General features: G+C 42.6%; 1 protein-coding gene across 1 annotated transcript in view; it reads right to left on the bottom strand.

Annotated features, from left to right (window-relative positions):
* Positions 1-21,912, bottom strand: part of LOC103354364 (unconventional myosin-VIIa-like) — a 25,614-nt gene extending 3,702 nt beyond the window's left edge. Inside the window, exons 1-40 of the mRNA XM_008277701.1 lie at positions 21,901-21,912; positions 21,570-21,671; positions 21,327-21,479; positions 18,872-18,940; positions 18,642-18,757; positions 18,429-18,556; positions 18,176-18,318; positions 17,814-17,927; positions 17,535-17,688; positions 15,225-15,301; positions 15,023-15,142; positions 14,599-14,741; positions 14,299-14,509; positions 14,053-14,188; positions 13,788-13,954; positions 13,429-13,569; positions 11,034-11,192; positions 10,746-10,838; positions 10,414-10,508; positions 9,424-9,508; positions 9,201-9,302; positions 8,627-8,884; positions 8,449-8,547; positions 8,130-8,369; positions 7,887-8,042; positions 7,714-7,782; positions 7,504-7,628; positions 7,275-7,401; positions 5,377-5,496; positions 5,044-5,217; positions 4,706-4,933; positions 3,407-3,574; positions 3,091-3,208; positions 2,686-2,812; positions 2,412-2,575; positions 2,144-2,325; positions 1,817-1,926; positions 1,520-1,665; positions 1,078-1,231; positions 827-982 (exon numbers count right to left, since the gene is read on the bottom strand). Of these exons, the coding sequence (XP_008275923.1) occupies positions 827-982; positions 1,078-1,231; positions 1,520-1,665; positions 1,817-1,926; positions 2,144-2,325; positions 2,412-2,575; positions 2,686-2,812; positions 3,091-3,208; positions 3,407-3,574; positions 4,706-4,933; positions 5,044-5,217; positions 5,377-5,496; positions 7,275-7,401; positions 7,504-7,628; positions 7,714-7,782; positions 7,887-8,042; positions 8,130-8,369; positions 8,449-8,547; positions 8,627-8,884; positions 9,201-9,302; positions 9,424-9,508; positions 10,414-10,508; positions 10,746-10,838; positions 11,034-11,192; positions 13,429-13,569; positions 13,788-13,954; positions 14,053-14,188; positions 14,299-14,509; positions 14,599-14,741; positions 15,023-15,142; positions 15,225-15,301; positions 17,535-17,688; positions 17,814-17,927; positions 18,176-18,318; positions 18,429-18,556; positions 18,642-18,757; positions 18,872-18,940; positions 21,327-21,479; positions 21,570-21,671; positions 21,901-21,912 (5,441 nt within the window). The remainder of the gene's footprint in view (positions 1-826; positions 983-1,077; positions 1,232-1,519; positions 1,666-1,816; positions 1,927-2,143; positions 2,326-2,411; positions 2,576-2,685; positions 2,813-3,090; positions 3,209-3,406; positions 3,575-4,705; positions 4,934-5,043; positions 5,218-5,376; positions 5,497-7,274; positions 7,402-7,503; positions 7,629-7,713; positions 7,783-7,886; positions 8,043-8,129; positions 8,370-8,448; positions 8,548-8,626; positions 8,885-9,200; positions 9,303-9,423; positions 9,509-10,413; positions 10,509-10,745; positions 10,839-11,033; positions 11,193-13,428; positions 13,570-13,787; positions 13,955-14,052; positions 14,189-14,298; positions 14,510-14,598; positions 14,742-15,022; positions 15,143-15,224; positions 15,302-17,534; positions 17,689-17,813; positions 17,928-18,175; positions 18,319-18,428; positions 18,557-18,641; positions 18,758-18,871; positions 18,941-21,326; positions 21,480-21,569; positions 21,672-21,900) is intronic.
* Positions 21,913-22,776: the final 864 nt, after the last annotated feature.

The raw sequence follows: 22,776 nt of genomic DNA, 5'->3' as shown, positions 1-22,776 counted from the left end.
TTCCCCTCCTCTTCTACTAGATCACAGCTACTGTAGTGACGGCTTAATGCATCGGCAATTATGGAGTCAATGGAGTAAAGACCTCTTGTAGAAAAGACCACGTGTTGAATACATGTAACCGGGTTTAGCCTCGGACAAATCTGACATGAGAACGCCCTAGTTTATTATTTTTAAAGTCATTTTTGGTCGCACACCTGTCAGAGCACACTGCAGCCACCAACAGCATCTACCGCAGCCTGCTATGTGGAACGTTTAGGGAGCATCAGTAAATCATAGTGTCTATCAATAAGAAAATGTTCAGCAAGTCCTATGTTTTGCCTATGACCAGTTGGGAGGTGCAACAAAATGAGAAAGTGGGTCGTACTGGTGTTACCAGTGAAAAAGTTAGTCTGGAGCCCTGAATAGTGTTTTTTTCATTATTTATGTGTTTTGAGTTTGTACAGATCCTGTAAATATTGATGAAAGTTTGATGAATGGTTTTGCAATTTAGTTCTGGTCAGTCTTGATAATGTTAAATTAGATTCTGATTAGAACATCCTCCAAAGGTAGAACATTTGCACTCCTGTAAATCGTTGTGCCTGATGTTACTCATGTTCTAATTTGTGATTTAAAATAAAAGTTCATTTGCAGAAGCTTTCACCAGCCGCCACTGATGGTATTACTTGTATTTTGAATTCTTTTGGCTACGATAGTGACATAGTGAGTCTGATATTGTAACAGCCCTATTGGACGACCAGTTTTTCAGGTTTCAGATAGTCATGATTTGTCTTCATCTTGTGGCATGTGATCGATTTTTTCTGACTTCTGTTTCTGTCTCCAGTCTGACCTGCATATGTCCTGCAGCCTCTGCAGGCAGCCGATGGCCAGCAGGTCTTTGCGTCGTGACTCCAGGAAGCGCTGAGCGTGTTCCATCAAATCGACACTGGGCGGGAACAAGCCTGTACACATCCACAGCAGCTGCCAGCCGCGCTCCATGCTCAGCCTGTGAGAGAGGCGGGGAGAAATAAAAGGACATGTTGGCGACTGATTTTGTATGGTTTTTAATTTAAATGCAAGCTACACACACTGAAGGGGCACCTGCTGCGGTTGTTGGTCATCTGCCTCATTATCTGGCAGTAGATCTCATCCTGCAGCTCTCTGTGCTGCATGGCTGGACCAAAGATCACGTCAGTCAGCTCCATCGGACTGCGCATCTGTTTGATGGGGTAGTCGCCCATGTACTTCATGATAGGTGGCAAAGTTAAGGACTGGAACCAGGGTCTGGGTCACACAGGGTCCTTTTACCTGTTCTAGGCAGAAGGGCTCGTTCCTTCAAATCTACACATTACATACAAACTGATTTTGTCTTTCTATGTTATGAAAACTTCCCTTATTCTCAGAAATGTGTCATTCACAGGCAGCAGAACACACACTGGTTAATTTCCTATATGAATAATTGTGGTTTTAACATGTGAATATTTGTGAAGCAAACCTCAAAATTAACCCTATGTGCAACAGGGAAACAGTTTTCAAAGGATATCAGTGAAGGCGTTGACGGCCATGTTGCTCAGGTCAGACTTGCGGACCAGACTTTCCAGCAGCGGCTGTTTAAGAGGTTCTCTGGTAGAAATCCACAGTTTCTCCTTGCTGGGCCCCTTCACACGACCGGCAGCTTTACTTGTAGATCTGTGACAGGGAAGACGCTCAGTGAAACAGTCCCGTTTGCTTCTTGTTTTGTTTTCTTCTTGGTCTTAGCAGTCTTTAAAACAACCTGGCAATATCATATGTTTGAGAAGTGCCGTTTCGTAAACTGACTTTAATACAGTTTTTTTCTTACCTGAAGCGCTGAAATGCAAACTCTTTCAAAGAAACAGGGGCCACTGTGTCTTCTTCCTGAGGTACATTTACAGCGGCTGCAGTTTTCTTCTGGCTCGGACTGAGCAGTTCCTACAGGGTCAAAAGCAGTGTATAAGCTCAGTTCATACGTAATGCAAGCACAACCTTCTGTGGTTTTGAATAAAATCATTTTCATTCTCTGACTAATTTTCAGCCGTCGAAACACACAATCTGTCATGTTTCATTCAATCTCTTGCACATTGCCGTAAAGCCAATCTACTGGGGGAAAAAAAGAATAATTAAGTATGAGAGGTAAAGGAAACTCTACCAGCATTTCATTTGTGGGCCTGTCAAGAGTCGGCAGAAACAGGACTGTACGCTTATAGACTGCACCGCTGCGATCGGTCCGCTGGTTATGAGCTGTGATCCAGTCCTGCTCAGGTGAGGCCTCGTCATCTTTCTCTATCAGCAGCAGGTCGCCTCGTTTACAAACCAGGAACCTTTTGTCTTCTAGAGAAGCAGAGAGACAGAAACACATGAGTGTGCTGCTTTGTTAGAAGTTGTTAATCTAAACTTCATGTGTTGTAGCCTCTTACCTGGTTTAGTGGCTTCCTGAACCAATGCATACACTGAACGCTTTCTCAAGCCTTCCACGTTTTCCTCCATCAGTGCCGCCATGTCTCTAGCTTCCACAGACCTCAGGACGAACTCTGCTCTGACTGTGGTCAGAGTCATGTACTGGGAACTCATGTGGTTCTCACTGGACACATCAGAAAACATCAGAGTTTCACTTCTGAGATTCTTGTAAAAGCACAATTAAAAATACTTTGTAAGGGCATAAACACAAAGAATAAAAGAAGGAATGCGTACCTGAGCATGGAGACCTTCTTTACCTCGAGGTAAGGAATCTCGAGGAGTGTCTTTTCTCGTCCTTCCATGAATACGATGCCCCTCCAGTTTACTGCAACAACAAACCTGCTTTTGGGCAAAGGAGGTCCTGTGGACAAATATGCAAAGATGTCTCAAAAAGCAACTGATTATTGCAATTCAAAAGGACTGTTAAGCAAGAGCGTTGCAGGAATGCAGCAGAACGTATGGCAACACAGATATATTTCACATATTAACTGTATTACATGTGACATTCGGCTGAAATAAGCACAGCTGCAGTAGGATCGCATTATTTAGTCTTTAACAATGTATGACGGACATGATTATATCCAAAAGTACTGACAGAAAAAAAAAACGCAAGTCAGGAAAAACTGCATGCTGACTGACCTGACGTCATTGTAACATCGTAGAACTTAGAGAAGTCGAGCGTCCATTTCTGTCGGGCCATTTCCACCAGCTGTCCTTTCACACTCTCGCTGCTCTGTGTCTCGCTTGAATAAGGCTCCTGCAAAATCAGGAGGTAAAAATAGGTGCTTCACTTCTACTGTGCTCACACGACGCTAAAATAAACCTGGAAATAAGTAAATACTCTATAAGGTTTATGTGCAATTGAATGTGCACGCAGGGACTGAAGAGACTCATGTTTGATTTAGGCTCTGGCCTCGTTCAAGAAACACGTACGGCGGCTTCTTTTGTGTTTTACCTGTTCGAGGGGAGAGCTGATGAATTGGATCCATGTTGTCATTGATCTGTTCTCAATCAGGTGGGTGGGGATGCACTCGTCCACCACCCCCTGGACCCTCTCTCTTCTGCAGCGTGAGCCAAACCGGATGTAATAGTGCATCGCTGCCAGCTGGACGTAGTCGTCCTCCTGAGAGACGCAACAGTTTTATTAGATAGAATTTTTTGTTAGAAAGACAGGTTAATTTATTTACTTTTTCTGCTTATTTGGGATGTGATGTGACTTAACATGCTGCATAAGAAACGGTGCACTGATACCTACTGCAAGTGATGTCAGAACAGAAATAATGCAGATTATGATATTCTCTAACATTAGATGATCTTATTCAGTTGCTTTTCTTTTGTCTGTTCAAACTTTTTGTTACGTGAAAAAAAGAGAGGAAGAATTTTGGCAGATTGAAGTAAATCTATCCTATAAGGATGATTCTTGCTTGCTGTGCAGAAAGACACTGTTGGACACTTACACCTTTTAAGCTGAAAAGGTAAAACTGCTGAGAAATATCTATCGTCATCTGATAAATGTACCTCCAGTTTTCACTCTCCTCACAGTGCTGTTTTTTCAGTTCTTCCAATCCTCTTAGCTGGTATATATTTCACCATAATCACTGGCTAGTAGCTGTCTGTGTCTTTCTGTCATTTGCTGAAAAATGCTAAAATATCCTGTAGAGCTGAAGGGAGCTGTAAAGTTGTACGTTTTGTCTTTGAAAGTTTGTCACTAAAAGCCACAACTGATCACATCATTTGTTTCTTTTGATCACGTAAAAATCCTGACTTTAAAAGTTTTAAACTTCGAGCAAACTCAAAACACTCCTAAACAGATTGACAAGCAGTTTTGTTGGCCCTAACCAACCTAGGTTGCAGTGGAATAGCCAAAAAAAACCCCACACAAAACATTCCATGTCAAGACTTTTCCTCGATTTCAAAAGAAAAAGCCTTGAGGTCTTGAAAAGACGTGAAAGAGAAATCACGAGGAGACAGGAAAGGAAGCATGGATGCCCCTTCTCTTAGTATTTAACCAGCTCTTACTGTGGCTGCCACTTAGATACTTTGACGTCATTTCGCTGAGTAAGAACCACTGCAGCAGCCAACAGTAAGAAATGAGGGGCCAGCATCATTATTTGCTCCAAAGAGGGCCAGTTTCATTGTGTATACTGTGTTTGAAAGGAAATTCCACCACAAAGCTGGACAAATGTTGTTTTCCACAAGAATACAGGAAGTAGGAAAGCCTGAGTGTGTGATCAAACCATTTCCAGAGCCTCACCTGGTAACTGACGTACTCTCCGTTCTTGATTCCCTTGATGACCTGCCTGTAGATTAGATCTGTGCTGACTGGGTCCTTGGAGCTGTCGTGCCACGGTGTGAACACTTCCTTGCGGATGGAGAGCCTCCAGGGGGCGTCCTTCTCCTCCATGTTCTGCCTCCTCATCTCCTGCTCGCACTGAGACACCGCATCAAACACGTGCTTCTCGCAGCTGCTCAGAGACCACATCTGGAGACAAAAGACCAGTGAGGCTGACTACAACCTTTCCGTCCTGGAGTTTCAGCACTGATTGATTAATATTCTGAAACCAGATTCAGAGGATGCAGAGCTTGAAATACCTTATCATAGAGGCTGATGTACAGGGAGAATCCATAAATGTCTCTGAGGCCAACCTCGTTGGCCGCAGCTTGGCAGACTTCGGCGGAGGTGGAGGCTGATTCCAGAGGTAGACTGACACTACGACCGTCCATTAGAGTCACAGACACCTCTATGGGCGCCTTGGACTTGGCTGCCTGTCAGTATGGAGAAAGAGGAGCAGTTGTTGTAATGATCACAGCAAACCCTTTGTTTATAACTAAACTCCTGCCCAAAAAAATCCTGTTCCTGCCAACAAAAAGACAAAACAACAAAATAAAATTAAGACCACAGCAGAGCTGATTCAGTGTATTTACCTGCAGTTCTACCCAACAGGGCAACTCCTTCCTTTCTCCATTGGCTATGACACGTTGCAGGCGATTAGAACAATACTGCTTGTAACCTTGAGGCCCTTTGCTGATGAAATTCTCCAAATACTGTGGAACAGAGGAGAACAGGACACGTGGTGATATGTGGCTAAATTGGAAATGGATCAAAGAAAGTTAGCGTGGACTGCACGGTGGGTCTCCTGGAATCAAGACCGCCTCTGAACATGATACGCATCTCAGTCAAACGAATACGAGAACTGTCTGAGTCACTGTAAATGCAAACATTGCTCAGGTTTCAGGAGCGCAGTGTGATGATAGACTAAGATGGATGGATATTGGTACAGTAGCAACAACCTTTTACTAGCTGATTTTACCAATTACAGAAGCTAGAGTATGTACAGACAAGTAACGCATTAAAGGTAAACCCAGATTCATGAGTGGAAGAACACAACAAGAGCAGATTAAGCAGTTAACATCCATTCATGCTCCGTAGCAGGTACAAAAATGGTGACAGTTGATTCAGATTGGATATCAGCAAAAAAATACAAGATCTAATTGATTTTGAAAAACGGTTAGTTGTTGGGGCACAGATGGCAGGAGCTTCAGTCACAAGCACTGCTCAGCTGGTGTCAATAGGAACAGTTACATATGAGACATCTACATTTAGATCTTTGAGAAAGATGTCAACAGAGAAGCCTACAAATTGTGGTCAACAGCAATATGTACGGAAAAACACAAAGTGAACAGAAGGACTGAGAATGACAGACATCGTCACAGCTACGTTACCAAGATGAACGCACATTGAGAATTCAGTGATGCAGAAACCATAAAGATGTGGAAAGAAAAGACAGATGGTCCGCGATGTGTCCACACATGGTGATGCAGCACTTTACTAAGACGGCTTATGTTGGGGTTTGTCACCTGTCTGTATCTTACAAACATCTCGCCATCGTTGGCAGAGACTAAAGCAGCTCACATCTAATTTGAGAGCTCAGTGTAACACTTTTCCATTCTATCTTTGATTTGGAATTAATAAGGTTACACCAAATCCTTCTATAAACACAGAATCCTTATATAAACACATAATGAAATACATAGCAGAGCACATGTAAGCAGACGCAGAATATTTGAGCGCTGCATAAACCTCAGTTTACTGAAAACGATACAGATAGAGAATGTGCAATGAGTCACGTTTTATTCTGCAATCAGTGGTTGTCTAAAGCGACTCCGTCCGTTTGGATTTTACAGTGTTTAGCCAAGCGTGCTTGATCTTATCTTACTTTACTGTTTTAAGCGTATCAACCCACCAAGTAGGTGTGAACTAGATGTATCTGTGTTTATCGTTCTTTCAAGATTATTTCAGATAAGAGGCGAAGCTATTCTAAACAGTGATAAATGGAAAATTGGGAGGAGACAGGAGAACGAGCCTTCAACTATGAACAGAGCGACTTTCCACAGACCAGAGGTTTTCTGAGTCCCCTCAGACAACGCTACAAAAAATGGTGCCTCCTCACCCCTGTTAAGTCAATCCTGGATGTCTATGGGATCATAATTACGTTATTTAATCCCATAGACACTCCTACTAACCTGATAGTGGTGTTTGATTTAACTTCAGACTTTACGAAATGCATGAAGAAGATCTGCCGTTTCTGACTCTGGAGAATAAAGCGCAAAATAACTCCTGCATCTCTGAACTACGCCTTTAACCAAATAACATACACAGATCCAAAGTTGTGTAGGAGTATGGATGGAAAGGGCAAGATCTTGTCAGACTGACGTGATTTACAAAGAGGTAGATAAAGACGCTACATAAGAAGTAAGAGGGCCATGCAAGATACAAGCACTCCCTACCTCTCACTCTAAAAACCTCCCTGCTGCAGACTGACCTTCAGAAACTTGTTTGTCGGAGGGAAGATCCCAAGACAGACGGAGAGGAGAGTCCAGCCGAGCACGCGACTGTATCTGCTGCGATTGTTCACCAGCTGCTTACAGATCTGGCAGTAGATCTCGTCTCTGGGAAGGAAAGCAGGAGAAAGCAAACATTACATCTCGGTTCTATGCAAAAAAAAATCATATTTTCTAAGTTTGTCTCCATTATGTTTATGACATTTTTACCGTATGTCTGGTCTCGACATTGCATAGCCAATGATAATGTGGAGTTTTTCTAGTTGAGTTAGTGGCCGATCCAGTGTCGGACCCTCCCCGATCATAATGTCCTCGTCTTCTGTCAGGTTCTCTGGCTGGTTAAGATGACGAGAATAGAAGCAGTTATCAGACAAAACGTATTATGAATCAAAGGACAAATGATGGTCAAATGATGAATACCTCCTCAAGAATAGTTGAGGCTTTCCTGTTTCCACCTCCAAGCTTTTTCTTGTTCCTTCTCAGTATTTTCTGTTCAGAAATGACATGATAACGAGAGGTTTTGTCATTTCATTTTTGCTCTCAGCTGTTTTCAGTAGACAGCAAGATGAATTCAGGTATTTGTTGTAGTTTACCTGGTCCAGTCCCACCAGGCTGCTCAGCCTCCTGCCCTGCCTCCGAGGCACGTGGCGGTTGATGGTGCTCGATACTTGGGATATCGCGTCCGCTGATCTTGGTTCTGGTGCGTCACTCATGAAACGCAGAATAATCCACGATATAGTGAGACATGCCTGGAAGAGCGGGAGGAAATTGTTAGCGTGAGATAGAAATATTTGGAGTTTGCAGGTAGAGAGCTGCCCTTTTTTTGGCCCTCTCACCAGTGCATCGCCCTCATCGTCGTGGGTCAGGAGAGGCCTCCTGAGTCTCTGTGGGATGTGCTTGTGATCAGACCACTGGAAGTGACGGATGCTGAAGTTGTAGAATGAGAACTCGTCGCTCTCGTCATCAAACCCGTCGCCCTCGTCCTCGTCCTCGTCGCCCAGTAAAGGGCTGGGTGTCATCGAGGCTCGAGAAACTTCCAACAGCTCTGAGGTTTCCTCCTTCGGCTCTGGAATGCTCTTCACAGTGAAAACAGAGTTAATATCAGATGTGGAACAAAATGTACAACGTGATAAGACGACTGAATGACCAGCTAACCTCAGTATCGGACAGTTGATGTTCCACCACTATTACAGGAGGTATGACCTCATACGTGTCGTCCCCTGAATCGTGTTCCTCCTTCGGCTCTGGAATGCTCTTCACAGTGAAAACAGAGTTAATATCAGATGTGGAATAAAATGCAAGACATGACAAGATGACTGAATGATCAGCTAACCTCAGCATCAGACAGGTCACGTTCCACCACTATTACGGGAGGTACGACCTCATACGTGTCGTCCTCTGAATCGGAGGACGACGAATTCCTTGAATCCCGATCGGAGGAGGACTCGTTTTCCTCCAGAGTTTTCTGTGCGTCGGCGATAGCTTTCAGTCGCTGTTCAAGCTCCAAGGCGATCTGAGCCTCTTCCTCTTGGCGTAAACGGAGGGCCTCCTTCTTTTGCTTAAATTCCTTTCTTGCTTGGTGGCCTCGTACCTACATCCAGTTGTGAGCGGTGCAGTTTCAAATAAAAACGTAGTAAATTAGTAATAAATTGCACTGAAAACACACTACATCTAATGTGTGAAACGCATTTGAATGATTTGAATATGTGGAAAATGCAGGTTCATTTAGGTTCACTGTAAAACACTTTCTTAAAATGTGCACTGATGTTTTTTAATACATCAAAGAATATTAAGCTGACAGTTGTTACACATTAAACATATTTCACTGCACTTTAAAAAAAACAAAACAAAACAAAAACAGAATAAAACTACACTTCATGTTAAACTACAGTATTTAGAGCACATGCCTGGGTCTGGATGGTGAGCGCCGCCGCTCGCTGCCTGTTGTACTGTAACTGGAGCCGCCGACTGCGGATCAGTGACGCTAGGCGCTCGAAGCCACGCCGCATCTAGTTGGAGCAAGAGAAAAAAAAACAGAGGACAAGGCCACTGATCAAGTCTATCTAAAGCATTAAAGTGTAACCAGTGTGTCTGCTTCAAGTGAGTCGTGTGACAGTTCAAGCATCAAACCTTTTTCAGCTCTTGCTTCGCTTTGTGAGCTCTCCAGTGCTTCTGTAACACCACAACCGCCCTCCGCTTCTTCAGGAAAGACAATCTAAAGAAAAAGAAAAGTGAAGTAACTAAATAAACAAACATTGTCCACAATCAACCGCTATCTTTTTATACCTTCTTGGATAATACCTTCTTTGATTTGATTTGTCCGCACACACGTTTATTAAATAATACTGCGTGTTGCTGTGATACCGGTTATCACGGGTAGAGATAGTACCGATGGTACCGATGGTGCCCACAGACAGATGGGAAGATATACACTTTATTGTCCTCATGGGGAAATTCAACTATAAAGCTGGACTCATCATTACAGAAGTCATTTTAAATTGTAAATATTTCCGCATGGATATGATACAAAAAAAAACAAAACATAATCAGATTTAAAAGTCCTAGAAGTAAAGAAGTAGAACTCGACAAATGTACGAGACAAAAGTTCTGTACTTGGTGATTCATTTACTGAGGAAAATAATCCAATGTTACGACGTCTCTGTGAGTTGTAAACATATGTGAACCTCCAGGATTAGCAGTTCATTTTAAACTGAAATTAGACTATTTCTTTTTGAGTTTTCAGTGAGTGGGACAACGATCAGGTGTAAGTGGACAAGCGGTGTAAGTTTTTATTTTTTATTTTTGAAAGAACACGTCTGATCTTCAAAAGAGATTTTCCTGAAAATGGCACAAACGAGGGAGACACTGTGGAGACCATTACGTTGATGGTTTCCACACATAAACTTGCTGCTTGTCTGCAGCTTGCTAAAAATCTGGTTAAATGTCCATAAAACCAAATAAATAGATAAATGTTCAATCCTAGGCAGCAGTCAGATTGTGGTTTCCTGTTTAAAATAAACTTGTGTCATGGGCTGGTTATGTCTAACCAACAGTCTGTGATCACGAACTTGCAAATTTCAGTCCATGATTTTCACTTTTTTTTTTTTTTAGAAATATCACCTGTCTTTGCGTCCCAACATGACCCTCTGTATCACTATGGCAACCCTGCTGAGCTCGCTTTCCCTCAGCCGCTCCAGAACAGCATCATGGGCGTCCTGAAATAAAGGGGAAAAAGACTCATTGTCCAGAAAATGTTTACAATCACACTCCATAAAGATTAACGTTGTCAAAATCAAAGCAGCTAAATCACAGTCAACTGTAAGACACAGCGACACTTTGACAGTGCATAAACCATCTGATAGACAACATCATTATATCCACTCTTAAGATGTCGTTCTGTGTCTTGAGAAAAGCCACGACACAACGCGGTTTGAATTATAAGTTTTACGCACCTTCAGGAAAACTTTTTTCTTGCCTATTTTCCACTCGTCCTTCCCTTCAATCACCGCCTCGCAGATGGCTTTACAACAGGCCGCAGCTGTTTTCTGGAGAGGCAGTAAAGCATTTATGAGAAAATTGCTGAGGAGAGGCTAATGATAGCTTCCGTTCCTCAAGAGGAAAGACAAAAAAGATTCATAGCGACATTTACTGCAGCAGCAACATCCCCGGTTCCAACAAATATGATACAGAATTTATCAAAGCCAGCAGGCAGCAATCTGAAGACTAAATATTGACTTAACAGTTTTGGGGTCGCAGAGGGTCGTCTTCAGCAGCACGCGGTAGCGCTTCATGAAGTCCGCGAAGGTGTGCTGAACAGAATATCCCAGCTTCCGGATACGGACGGTGTCCATCATGCCGGAGTATCTGAGCTGACGCATGCACAGCTCCCTGTCGAACAGCTGGAGGAGGATAGATCAGAGATGTTGTTAGAGCTGTCGTCATCCTCCATCACAGCAAACATCCACGGCTTGGTCACCATTACTGGTACTGCTACATTACTTTCAGGTAAGAGATTAGATGCTGTTAACATGCTGATATTACACAGATATTACATCTACTATCACCATTCACATGCTACCATTTGGAAATGTGCCACACAATGTACAGGTAACCCTGATAGATAGCTACACTTTTAAAATCTGTGTGCATCTTGAGGGGGCAATGAATATTTGCGGCAGACTTCAGTGAAATCCATCCAGCAGTTGTTGTGATACTTCAGTCAAAAAGGTGGAAAAGTCTGGGTGAAATCAAATTCATGAGGATTCATCTTGAACATTTGGACCAAATGGGTACCAGCTACTAGAAAACACTTTGACCTGCTTGTGAAGAAGACTCACCACATACATCTTCTAGGCTACTGCAATCTGTTTTACATGGGAATGTGTCAGGTACTAATATAATACCCGGGTAGCAGTTGATTCAAAATGCTGCAGACTGGCTCCTCTCTGTCTGTTCAGTTTAACAATGACGTTCTGTTACTTGTCTAAAAGTGCTTGGATGGATTAGCCCCAGTTACGTAGGTCACTAGATTAGCATCTCCTTGTATTCCTGAGATCCAAACTGGCAATTAGTGCTGCCTGCGATTTGTCAGTGGCAACTTAAAAACATACATTTTCTGGTTTAGATTCAATGTAATATTTATCTGGGTGTCCAGTACTAATGACTGAACTTGTAATTTACCGTACAGTGATTTGGATTAGTTTGTTGTAATGGTTTTATCGTCTTATGTTTTCTCTTAATTAGTTTTAGTTTCTCTTAATGTAGTTTTTAATTTAGTTCTTCTGCAAAGTGCCGCAGTTGGTAGCACTGCAAGAAGGTCACCGGTTCGGGATAGACTCCAGCCCCCCCGCGACCCTAGTGAGGATTAAGCGGTGTATAGATAATGGATGGATGGATGGTTTTAATGGTTGTGTTGGAATATTTCATTTTGTAAAAGCACTGATAGCTTAGCATTGACTGCAAGAGCTGCGCTGATCTGAAGAAAGGGAAAGAAGGATTCAAGCAGGCCTTGAGGAACTGAATTCATGGAGGTTAAGCCAGGTCAGATAGAAAGAATGCAGCTACACACACACACACACACACACACACACACACACACACACAGATAATGGCACCTATCAGTACCTTGCACTGATAAGCATACCATCCTCCTATGAGCTAAAAGCAGCTAAACAAAGGAAAAGTTATGTTCATTATGTTAGTAGAGAGGATTTTGTTTACAGGGTGTGGATGCTGAGGATTGGATGAATCGTGTGCCAAGAGATATGGACATATCTGTGCACCGAAGAAGGGAGAGCTAGGTTTAAACCACGGTTCCTCCCTAACCATATAGCCATTCATGTTGTACCATTTAGCTTAAATGTCTGTGTTTAGCAGCCACCTCGCACCATACTGAATAAAAAGTTTATGTTTGCTTGAAGCTCCATCCACTGCTGGGAAAGTCGGTTAGAGGTTAACAGCTTTCTGAACCGGTGTTTGATCCTTGGCCAAGCAGAATATCACGTCACAGGATAAACAAATGAGAGAAGTTGTTTGTCTTCTGTCTTAAAAACCGAACACCTCAACAGTTGTACTTATCTGTTGTTGTGCGGCACCCTGCTGTATTTAAATGTGCTATAGAAATAAACTGACTTGATTTACCTTGATGGATTATCAAAATTACTGAGCTATCTTTATATGTATCAAAGAAATGAATCGACCAACAAACCAGGATTTACAGTAACTGAGAAGAACTTACTCTAAATGAACAGGGTTAGATAATCTCCCCAGTTGCTACCAAAGTTCTGTACTTTACACTGTGTGTCTGCAGATAGTACCTTCAAGGAAACATGCTCTGTTGGTTTTATGGCACAAAAAAGGAGATCTTTATTTATCCGGTTCAAAGACTAATCATAAAGGGGAAAAGCCCGATAATAAAATTCTCTCTGTCTTCTTGAGCCAAAGGGAAGTTTAAACTAATTTAGTCAGTCGATGTGGAGTCACTTCGACATCCTCAATATACCGGGAACCAGCAAAGTTTAGAGGAAACGTTTTAATGTAAGTAAGCCTTCAGCTCAGCCTTCATCGAATTTATTTGTCAGGCCTCAGTGAACATCGCTCCGGTTATCTGTTCTGTTACTGTAGCTGCTCACTCACCTCAGACTGCTTGTCGTTGTTGGGTTTGAAGCAGCGGATGAAGAAAGGCTGGCAGACAGACAGGGTCTTCATGAGAGAGTCCAGAGACTGACGGAACTGACCGCTCAGCGTCGGCACTTGTTTACGCTTGTCGTTCTTTGCCTGTGAAGATGATGCCAAGTCATCAATACGGCAACAACACCAGAGTCCGTCTCCACGCATGTCCACTGTATCCCAACGTCAAATAAATGTCTATCCAAGTAAGTTGCACAATGTTAAAATCTTGTTTTTCTAGTATTTGTCAGCGGAGTGAGATTATTTTGCACACATTTCTTTCGGAGTGCAGCTTGATCGTCAGAAACGAGGCTACAGTTTCGTACCCGGAGAGAGCTCCTGGGCGTCATGATGATTCTGCTGTTGCTGGCCACCTTCAACCCATTGTTTGAGAGTTCGCTCTCGAATATCTGGCGCAGCAGCTCGTTGGTGGACAAGTCCACCATCTTGATGATGTCAGAACTGACAGCATCTCTGTTTTTTTCCAGGAACCCTTAACAACAACAACAACAACCAAAGACAGAACATAAATACATTCCCGTACACCCTGCACCGATTAACAGTTATACACACTGCGGTTAGTTCGTGTACCGTTGGAGTCGTAGTAAACCACGCCTGCAAAGTGGTGAATCCCAAAATCTGTGTCGTGTTCTCTTCTGGGGGGAATGTAGACTTTGCTTCCCTTGTGTTGCACGTTCATCTTTTGCAGCAAAGTGGAATCTGTACCCTAAAACCCAAGACAGTGATCATTCGCGTTAAAAACAAAACACGATTTACTTCTGCTGCATTAACTTAAATAAATGCTTTTAATTGTGAAGCGCCACAGTAGAACTTTACCTTCGGAAAGTGGCTCTCTTCATCAATCAGAGCCAGCAGGTTGCAGGGTTTCCCAGTCAGAAGGTCGAGGATGTTCTGATTGTCACTGAACTTGATGTTAGTCCACACAATGCCCTCTTTCAGGTACTGCTCCTGCTCCAGCTTGAAGATGTGGCCCACGAAGAACTGCTGCAGCTTCTCGTTAGCGAAGTTAATGCAAAGCTGCTCAAAACTGTAAAATAAAGAATGGCATGTACACGTTAGAGTTGGGTTGCCATGCAGTTAAGTGACAGTATGTAAAAAATAAAATAAAATCCCGACCTGTTTGTTTGGAAGTTCTCAAAGCCAAAGATATCAAGCAGGCCGATGGACAGGTAGGACTTTTTGGGGTTGTTGGTCAACTTCTTATAGATGACACTGTTGATTTTCTGAGCGATCCACATGAACAGCTTGTTGTAGATCGCCTGAGATACGCAGCAAGCAATTAAATGAGGTTTTCTAAGCACAAGCTAAACTGAATAACAAACTGGATCAATTAAAACTCTGTTGAGTAACTTTGACAAGCATGAAATCATTCTCTCTCTGGTCAAAGGTTACAGATCACCTCATGCTCTGTCAGAGGCTCAAGACGTGTTCTTGCAGTTCATGCAGTCTATCACATTTATAGGCTCATACTCCTTCCATTGTTGGTCAGCATCCAATAAGGAAACACTCAGATTTACTGTCAGCGGCTCGGTGTTATTACCTTGACCAGGGCGTCTCTGCAGTCGGACGCCTGCTCGGAGCTCAGGGGTTTAGTCACTCGTTCCCTGGTGGTCTTGAAGGAGCGATGGGTCAAACTTGTCCCCAGAGAAGATTTCTTGACCTGCAGTAAACAAAAAGAACCTGTAATCAGCATTATTCAGTACTGAAGCACATATTACCTGTTAACAGACGAGGAAACTCACCTCCAGCAGAGACGCTGCGACGCTGAAATGTTTGGATTTACTAACGTCACAGGTTTCCAGGTTGTTCTCACTGGTGGCTGATGGGAACACAAGATCAGAAACACAACAGTTATACGAAATTGCATCACTGGCAATTCTAAATATATGTTACGAGCAGTTATGGTACCCTGTTAGTATGTAGGTTACAGTTATCACCACTAGCTGCAAAATGAAATGCTGCTCATACAATAATATGGCACTTATAATAAAATCGCATCAGACGGAAAAGTAATCTGCTTACTTTTGATATTTAAAATTAATTTTGCAGTTACTTTAACGTGCTTTTGAATGCGCTAGTTTTACCTTCACTGGAGTATTTTTATAGCATTGCCAATGTTTTGTTGTTATCGGTTTAATGACTCTCTGGGATAAACGGAAAACACCCACAAATGGGTACTAAATGTCTGCAGCAAAATCTGTGAAAAATTACAATAAATTCATGCTCCAGAGTTTCCAGTCTTATCTTATGGTTGTTGTTTTACATTTAAATTGACTAAAATGAACAGACATGACAGCTCCTTTATCTGCTTTCCCTTAAATCAGTTTAACTCTGTAAGAGAAAATATGACCTGAGCACACAGGCCCATTCATTTACCGCTTAATAGTAAGTAAGTACAGTAAATTCATCAGTTTAAAATGGTTTAAACATGCTTTGTACTTGTATTTCACGTGTTTGTTTGATTGCTGATAAACCAGCTGCCCTTTGAGACTAAATAAAGTCATTCATTAGTCAGTGGTTCCCAACCTGTTGAATCTAACGTACCCTGTAGTCAACATCGTCTTTCTCTCATGGTTAAATTCATTCACTGGAACTAATTTGAAAGGTCTATTTCTCTCAAATACTGTTGACAAATTTGTCTAAATCTCTGTTGGTGAGCATTTCTCCATTGCCGAGATAATCCATCCACCTCTCAGGTGTGGCATATCTCCATGCTGATTAGACTGCATGATTATTGCACAGGTGTGTCTTCGGCTGGCCGCAATAAAAGGCAAGTCTAAAAAGCGCAGTTTTATCACAGCACAATCCCACAGATGTCGCAAGTTTTGAGGCAGCGTGCAACTGGCGTGCTGACTGCAGGAATGTCCACCAGAGCTGCTGCCCATGAACTGAAAGTTCATTTCTCTACATGAGCCGTCTCCAAAGGCGCTACAGAGAATTTGGCAGTAAGTCCAACCGGCCTCACAACCCCAGACCAGGTGTAACCACACCAGCCCAGGACCTCCACATCCAGCATCTTCACCTCTAAGGTCGTCTGAGACCAGCCACCTGGACAGCTGCTGCAACAATCGGTTTGCATAACCAAAGAGTTTCTGCACAAACTGTCAGAAACCGTCTCAGGGAAGCTCATCTGCATGCTCGTCGTCCTCATCAGGGTCTCGACCTGACCGACTTGAGTGGGCAAATGCTCACATTTGATGGTGTCTGGCACTTCGGAGAGGTGTTCTCTTCATGGATGAATCCCAGTTTTCACTGTTCAGATGGCAGGCGGCGTGTATGGCGGCGTGTGGGTGAGCGGTTTGCTGATGTCAACGCTGTGAATCGAGTGGCCCATGGTGGCGGCGGGGTTGGTATGGGCAGGCGTATGTTACGGAAAACGAACACAGGTGCTTTTCATTGATGGCATTTTGAATGCACAGGGATACCGTGACGAGATCCTCAGGCCCGTTGTGCCATTCATCCACGACCATCACCTCATATTGCAGCTTGATAATGCACGGCCCCATGTTGCAAGGATCTGTACACAAGCTGAGAACATCCCAGTTCTTACATGGCCAGCATACTCACTGGACATGTCACCCATTGAGACAGGGCAGCTGGTAAAGCCCAACAGGCCCCCATCTGGTGACATTAAATCTCAGGGCCACCATGAGTTGAATTAGTAGTACCTCTGTAGGTCTTTTATTGCCAGTTGGTCCAATCATTCTGTTCAGCTCCATAAGAATTCCCTTGCTGAATCCTTATCATCAGCAGCATCATAAACTCAGCTGGGTCGAGTCTGCTCCTTAACTTTCTTTGAGGAACTTCATTTAATACTGAATATGATTTTAAATAAGAGTTAAAAGTTTTGGTGCAAAAGAATTTAATACAATCTAGGTATAGACTGAAGTTTGCAATTTAATGCTCTTCAATTGACGCTAGTTTTAAAGTTTGGTTCATTGCAGTTTAAAGTTAAACTATGGTTTAATCAGATTCAAAAACGACTCCTTTTTGGTGCAGGGCAGCATATATGGAGCACAAACTATTCCGATACTTAAATTATGCACACTTACCGTCAAAGGACACGTTTCCCAGATGTAATATGGCAGCGAGCAGCTTGAGGATTTTCTGACACTGGTCGTCTGAGAAAGTCAGGACTTTCAGAGCAGATTGAATGCGGTCGTAGTCTTTATCATCGTCCCTTCCAGTACACACAATGCAGTCCCCCTAAAGAATGCGACAGACAAAATTTAGAGTATTTGTAGTAGGTGGACAGTACATAGCATGCTTCGGTACAGGCGGTAAAATAACTTGTAGTATCGTAATAGTAATAGTAATACTGATTGTAGCACCTTAGTAAGGAAATTATATTCCTCGGCAGTCCCGAGGCTCAGAGTTTCCTTCTCCTCTGCTGTGATTCCTGCCAGCAAGCAGTAAAATATGTGGTAGTTTCGCTCATCCAGAGCCTGGAGAAGGAAATGTTAAGTATTATTGATACAAGAAGATAAACTACACGTGTTTCCAGACGAACGCACTCCCATTGTTTGACATGGCTTCTGTGTTTTTGCTCCTGACAGAGACGGCAGCGAGAAGACCGATTAAAACAGCAACAATGGGCTTATTTAAACAAACCTGCAGCACATAGTGTTCTGCTTTATATGTTTACAGTAGAGAGCTGCACAGATAAGACCCAGGTTTGTTTAAACAGCCTCACCTGATGGCAGACACGCGACTTCTCCAGAAGGTACTGCTCCACGCGAGCACCTTCAATCACTCCATCCTTGTTGAAGAAGATCTCCAGGTATTTCCCGAAGCGACTGGAGTTGTCATTGCGGGTTGTTTTAGCGTTTCCAAAAGCTGCAAGGGAAGCCAAAGGCAGTTATCGTCTGTCCGGCGAGAATGACAGTTAAGTATATCTAGAGTGAAGCGTAATGGATGCAGGGCTTTGTGCTGGGCTGATGCAGTACCTTCAAGAATTGGGTTGGAGTCCAGGATCTGCTTTTCGATCTCCTGCTCAGAGTGTTCACCGCTGACTGCTGCCAAGTACTGCAGGATTAGTTTAGTGCTCTCTGTCTTCCCTGCTCCAGACTCCCCACTGAAAGAGACAAATGAATGAGCATTCGTTTGGACAGGCGTTCCATTCAAGGCTCTGAACAAGCACGTCAACAAGCTAATCCCACCTGATGATGCAGCACTGGTTTCTGAGATTGCGAGTCATGTTGAAGTGACAGGATTCAGCGATGGCGAAGATGTGCGGAGGGAGCTCCCCAAGCTGCCGGCCTTGGTATAACCTCACCTGAAGGGTGATGGGACACATGCATGAGGCGCATCACTGTGGTCTGATTTCTGCATATAATCTGCGGTAGAACAATCTACAGCCAGCAGATGTTTGTGATGAATGTTGCCTTACCTGGTCATGTGAATATATTGGATAATCCTTGTATGGATTGACTGCCACCAGCACTGAGCCCGTGTAGGTCTACAGGATCAGACAAAGTGTTGCATTAAACAGTAAAGACTTGGGTGGTTAAAAACAAGCAACTCTGAGAGGTGGCGGAAGAAGTGCTCAGATTCTGTGCTTAAGTACACTTGGAGAATTCATTTGCAAAAACAGATAACTCCATTTTTGTAGATTTTCAGAAAATTTATTTTTTTGTTGTTCGCTTGAGATGAAATCAAACTGAAGCTGAGTGGATTTGACTTAGTAGAAATGACAACAATAGAGATAACTTAAGCTTGAATGATATTGTCTCAGGTGGACGATGGAAAAGTGGGTTTTCTGAAGGTTGGTGAAGATGGACTTATCTGTTTTTGCAAATGAACTCTTCACTTGAGCAAAACAGCACCATGAAAAGATCCAAAGGGAAAGTTCTGCAGTCAAAACCTTACATCAGTATTATCAGAAACAAATTAATTAAATTAATTTTATATGAAGCTCTTCGATGAATTACTGCTGCATATATGTGAATTATGTATTTTACTGCCACAGATGCTAAACGTTGAGCTAATTTTTGGCCACTTTAGGTTGTTTCATCGACTGTAATGCATCAAGTTTTCACTTGCTCATAAAAACAGTTCTTTGAGCTTGGGTAATATTGTGATAGATAGGAAAGGGGAGAGACCTGCAGCAAAGTGTCGTGAACTCATGACCACTGCGTTGGGGAACTATAGGCCCTGTTCACGGGATGCCGTCTTATCCGGTCAACTACTGAGTCGTTCCCCAATTAGGTTTTTTTTTTTTAAATGGAGAACGTTCTCAAGCCATAAAGTTACTCTTAATCTTTCAGAAAAAAATCTAATTTACCCAAATTGGACAGACATAGTTTTCACATGACAGGAAAGATATGAACATTTTCAATCTAAACTGATGGTTAAACGTAATCAAATAAAAAGTGCAATTTCGGTGGGGAAGAGGTAGAAAGCTGCACAAAATCTAAAAAAAAAATAAACTACCTCAAATTTGCACCTAACTGTACTCAAGGACAGCACTTAAGTAAATGGTTATATCCCACAACCGACCCTGAGAACTGCTCTTGCCATGTGGTTAATTTAACTTTCATTTCGCCGGGTTTTCAAATATCAGCACCTTAGATTTTTGCTGCCGCTCCCGTACAAATGGAACTCTGTCTGTGACGCTCACATTTACAACCTTAACATCAGCAACAAAACTTTCCTGGTTGGGCATTAACGTTCAGTTTTGACCTGAACACAAGAGCTTTTAAATTCATCTCATAATCTCACTCAGCTGATAGAGTTTTTAACCAATTGTCTTGTGATTTGTAGTAATAAACTATTTTCTGTTGAGGGGTAAAAATGAGAGCAAAATTAATAGAGTCAATATATAGATAAATTAATACAGTTTATATGGTGACAAAGGCAGCGACTGCGTTTCATAGTTTGTCCAACAGCGAGTGATAACAGGAAATCCGTGGGGTTAGAGTGAAAAATAATAAAAATGTTAAACAGTGAGGTCGGTGGGAAGCTGTGAGGAAGAGCTCTACGATACCTGAGTTACTTAAATGTCGCTTTTTACAAGATTTTACGCCAAATTTAACTCAATTAGCACCACTGTACTGTGAGAGAGGCAGAAATCGAAGCAGCAGAAGTTTTAAATACTCAGCAAATAAAAGTAAAACAGCTCGGATGGCTCGACCAGCGCCTCGACGGCCAAGTGAAGAGGATTTTTGGTGGTAAAAAAAAAACTAACCTTGTTTGCTTTGTTTATTTATTTATTTCTCCTGACATATGTAGTTTGTTTTTGTTTTGTTTCCCTCCCTCATTTTTGGGTGCACACGTAAATCTTTTGCTCCGGTAATCGTTGACATTCAGCTTTTCTCAGTTTGTTCATCTCTTACAGGTGCTCTCGACGATTATCAACTCAGTTTTTCTGCAAAAGCTGTAAGATGTTTTGTGCAGTCGGTAGATTGCGGTATCTTTGTTTTCTTCTCTTTTCCCTTCACTCTCCTTCTCACTTCGGCAAACTATACACTTTTTCTTTTTCCCTCTATCAGGTCCAGCAGTATTAAATTCAGTAATAAGCGAGCATTCAAAATAAACGAATGAAATGAAATAGAATGAATAAGCAAATTTGTTCAGCACAACACAGCAGCCAGATCATCGTTCTGCTTGCTATGATGCTGGACACGTTACAAAAAAAACAAAAAACAACCTTTAAAGTTCATTTTAAAACGTGCTAACTTAACTCGGAATATACATACGTACTGTTCATCATTAACTTCGGTTTTCAAGATACCGTCACGCGTGTCAAGAAAGAGGTGATAGAGCAATACCGGAGACATTAAATCCTTATACCGGCCAGTATTATATGTACACAGCATTTTGTTTAGTGTGTGTTTGTAGCTCACATAGATGAGGCCTTTCTTGTGTCGGAGCAGCAGGTTCCTGAGGAGTCCGGCCTCGGTCATGTCCCCGAGTTTGATCATGTCGTCGACCCCCTCCACCGACGTCGGGTGCATGATCCGGAGAGAGGCCTCCTCCTCCAGGAACAGTCTCTGCTCCTGGGTTAAAAAAAAGGTAACAATCAGTGGTGTCATCCAAAAAAATGTTGGTGAACAACACACAGCGCCATCTTTGATTAGTGTTTATACCTTTCCCTCATCGTCCACCAGGAAGCGTTGACCTGATGGCGTTTCCTTGACCCGGGCTCCGATGGGGACCCCGATGTCGGAGTCCACCCAAACCCACTCCCCCTGAAGGTACACAACATATTGATGAATCCATTGGTTTTTTTTTTATTGTTTCTAAGAATCCACAAATGTATGATGGGACTATGTTTACGGTACTGACTGCCAGGAACAATAAAACTACTTACAGGAACTGAACGATAAACAACAGAGCTTACTGGTAGACGACATCCTTAACAGTAAAATCCACACTAACAACTCCACAGGACCCAATGAGTGACTTTTTCAGCCTTACCTTTCTTAGCATCACCAGTTTGCGTCTGTCCTACTCCCTAAACAAAAAAAAATCCATATGATGAGTTGCTCTTTCTAAAAAAAAACAAACTTGGATTTGAAGGTTTTCTCCTACTGTCACACAAGAGTATTAATTACAACATACACATGAGAAAAAGTTCTACCTAATAATCCTTTTATCAGCAATCTTCATTTATTCCTCCGTCTTGTCTTGTCTTCTTCTAGAATCACTATGACGAAGGAGAAAGCACGGCTCTGGCTATGACTGACGGAGGTTTTATGGCGCTCGGACTTTGGACTTGCAGTGATAGAAAGGCAGAGAAAGAGGAACCGATGACTTACTCGGAGATGAGTATCAGTCTTGCCACTGGGAGGGAGTCTTTTTCTGGCCACGTTGATCCCTTGTTGGCTTTTGGAACCAGAACACTGTTGGTAAAGAACTGAAAATGTGCAACACAACCACCCGAAGCAGCCCGGTGTGAACAATGTATAAGATCCTAGAATGACTTTGACAACAGGTCTGTGTATTGATTGATAAATATCAGTTTACATAAACACCCTCCTGCAGAATGTAAAGGTCAGTGCGTGTTGTAATGAACTTATGTGCAGACCTTGGACCCCGCTTGTGTAAGACAGAGGAGACACAGCTGAGCATCTCACTGACTGTCACTGCAATAAAGACGAAAACATGAAATCAAACTGATCATCTTTTGGCATAAAGGAGGATCAGAAGTGTCCCAGAGGATGCATAATTATCTACATGGAGGCTGTCATTTACACCTGTATAAGATACTGTTCCGCAGGTTGGGGATGGTTGGGTAATCCAGTAGCATAAGCAATGGGACTGCTTTTTAGAGTTCCTGGTTGTTGGGTAGGG

The sequence above is a fragment of the Stegastes partitus genome, unplaced genomic scaffold, assembly GCF_000690725.1.
Source record: "Stegastes partitus isolate 25-593 unplaced genomic scaffold, Stegastes_partitus-1.0.2 Scaffold105, whole genome shotgun sequence".
Taxonomy (NCBI): Eukaryota; Metazoa; Chordata; class Actinopteri; family Pomacentridae; genus Stegastes; species Stegastes partitus.
The sequence above is the reverse complement of the archived record's forward strand: the minus strand, read 5'-3'. Positions and strand labels throughout refer to the sequence as shown.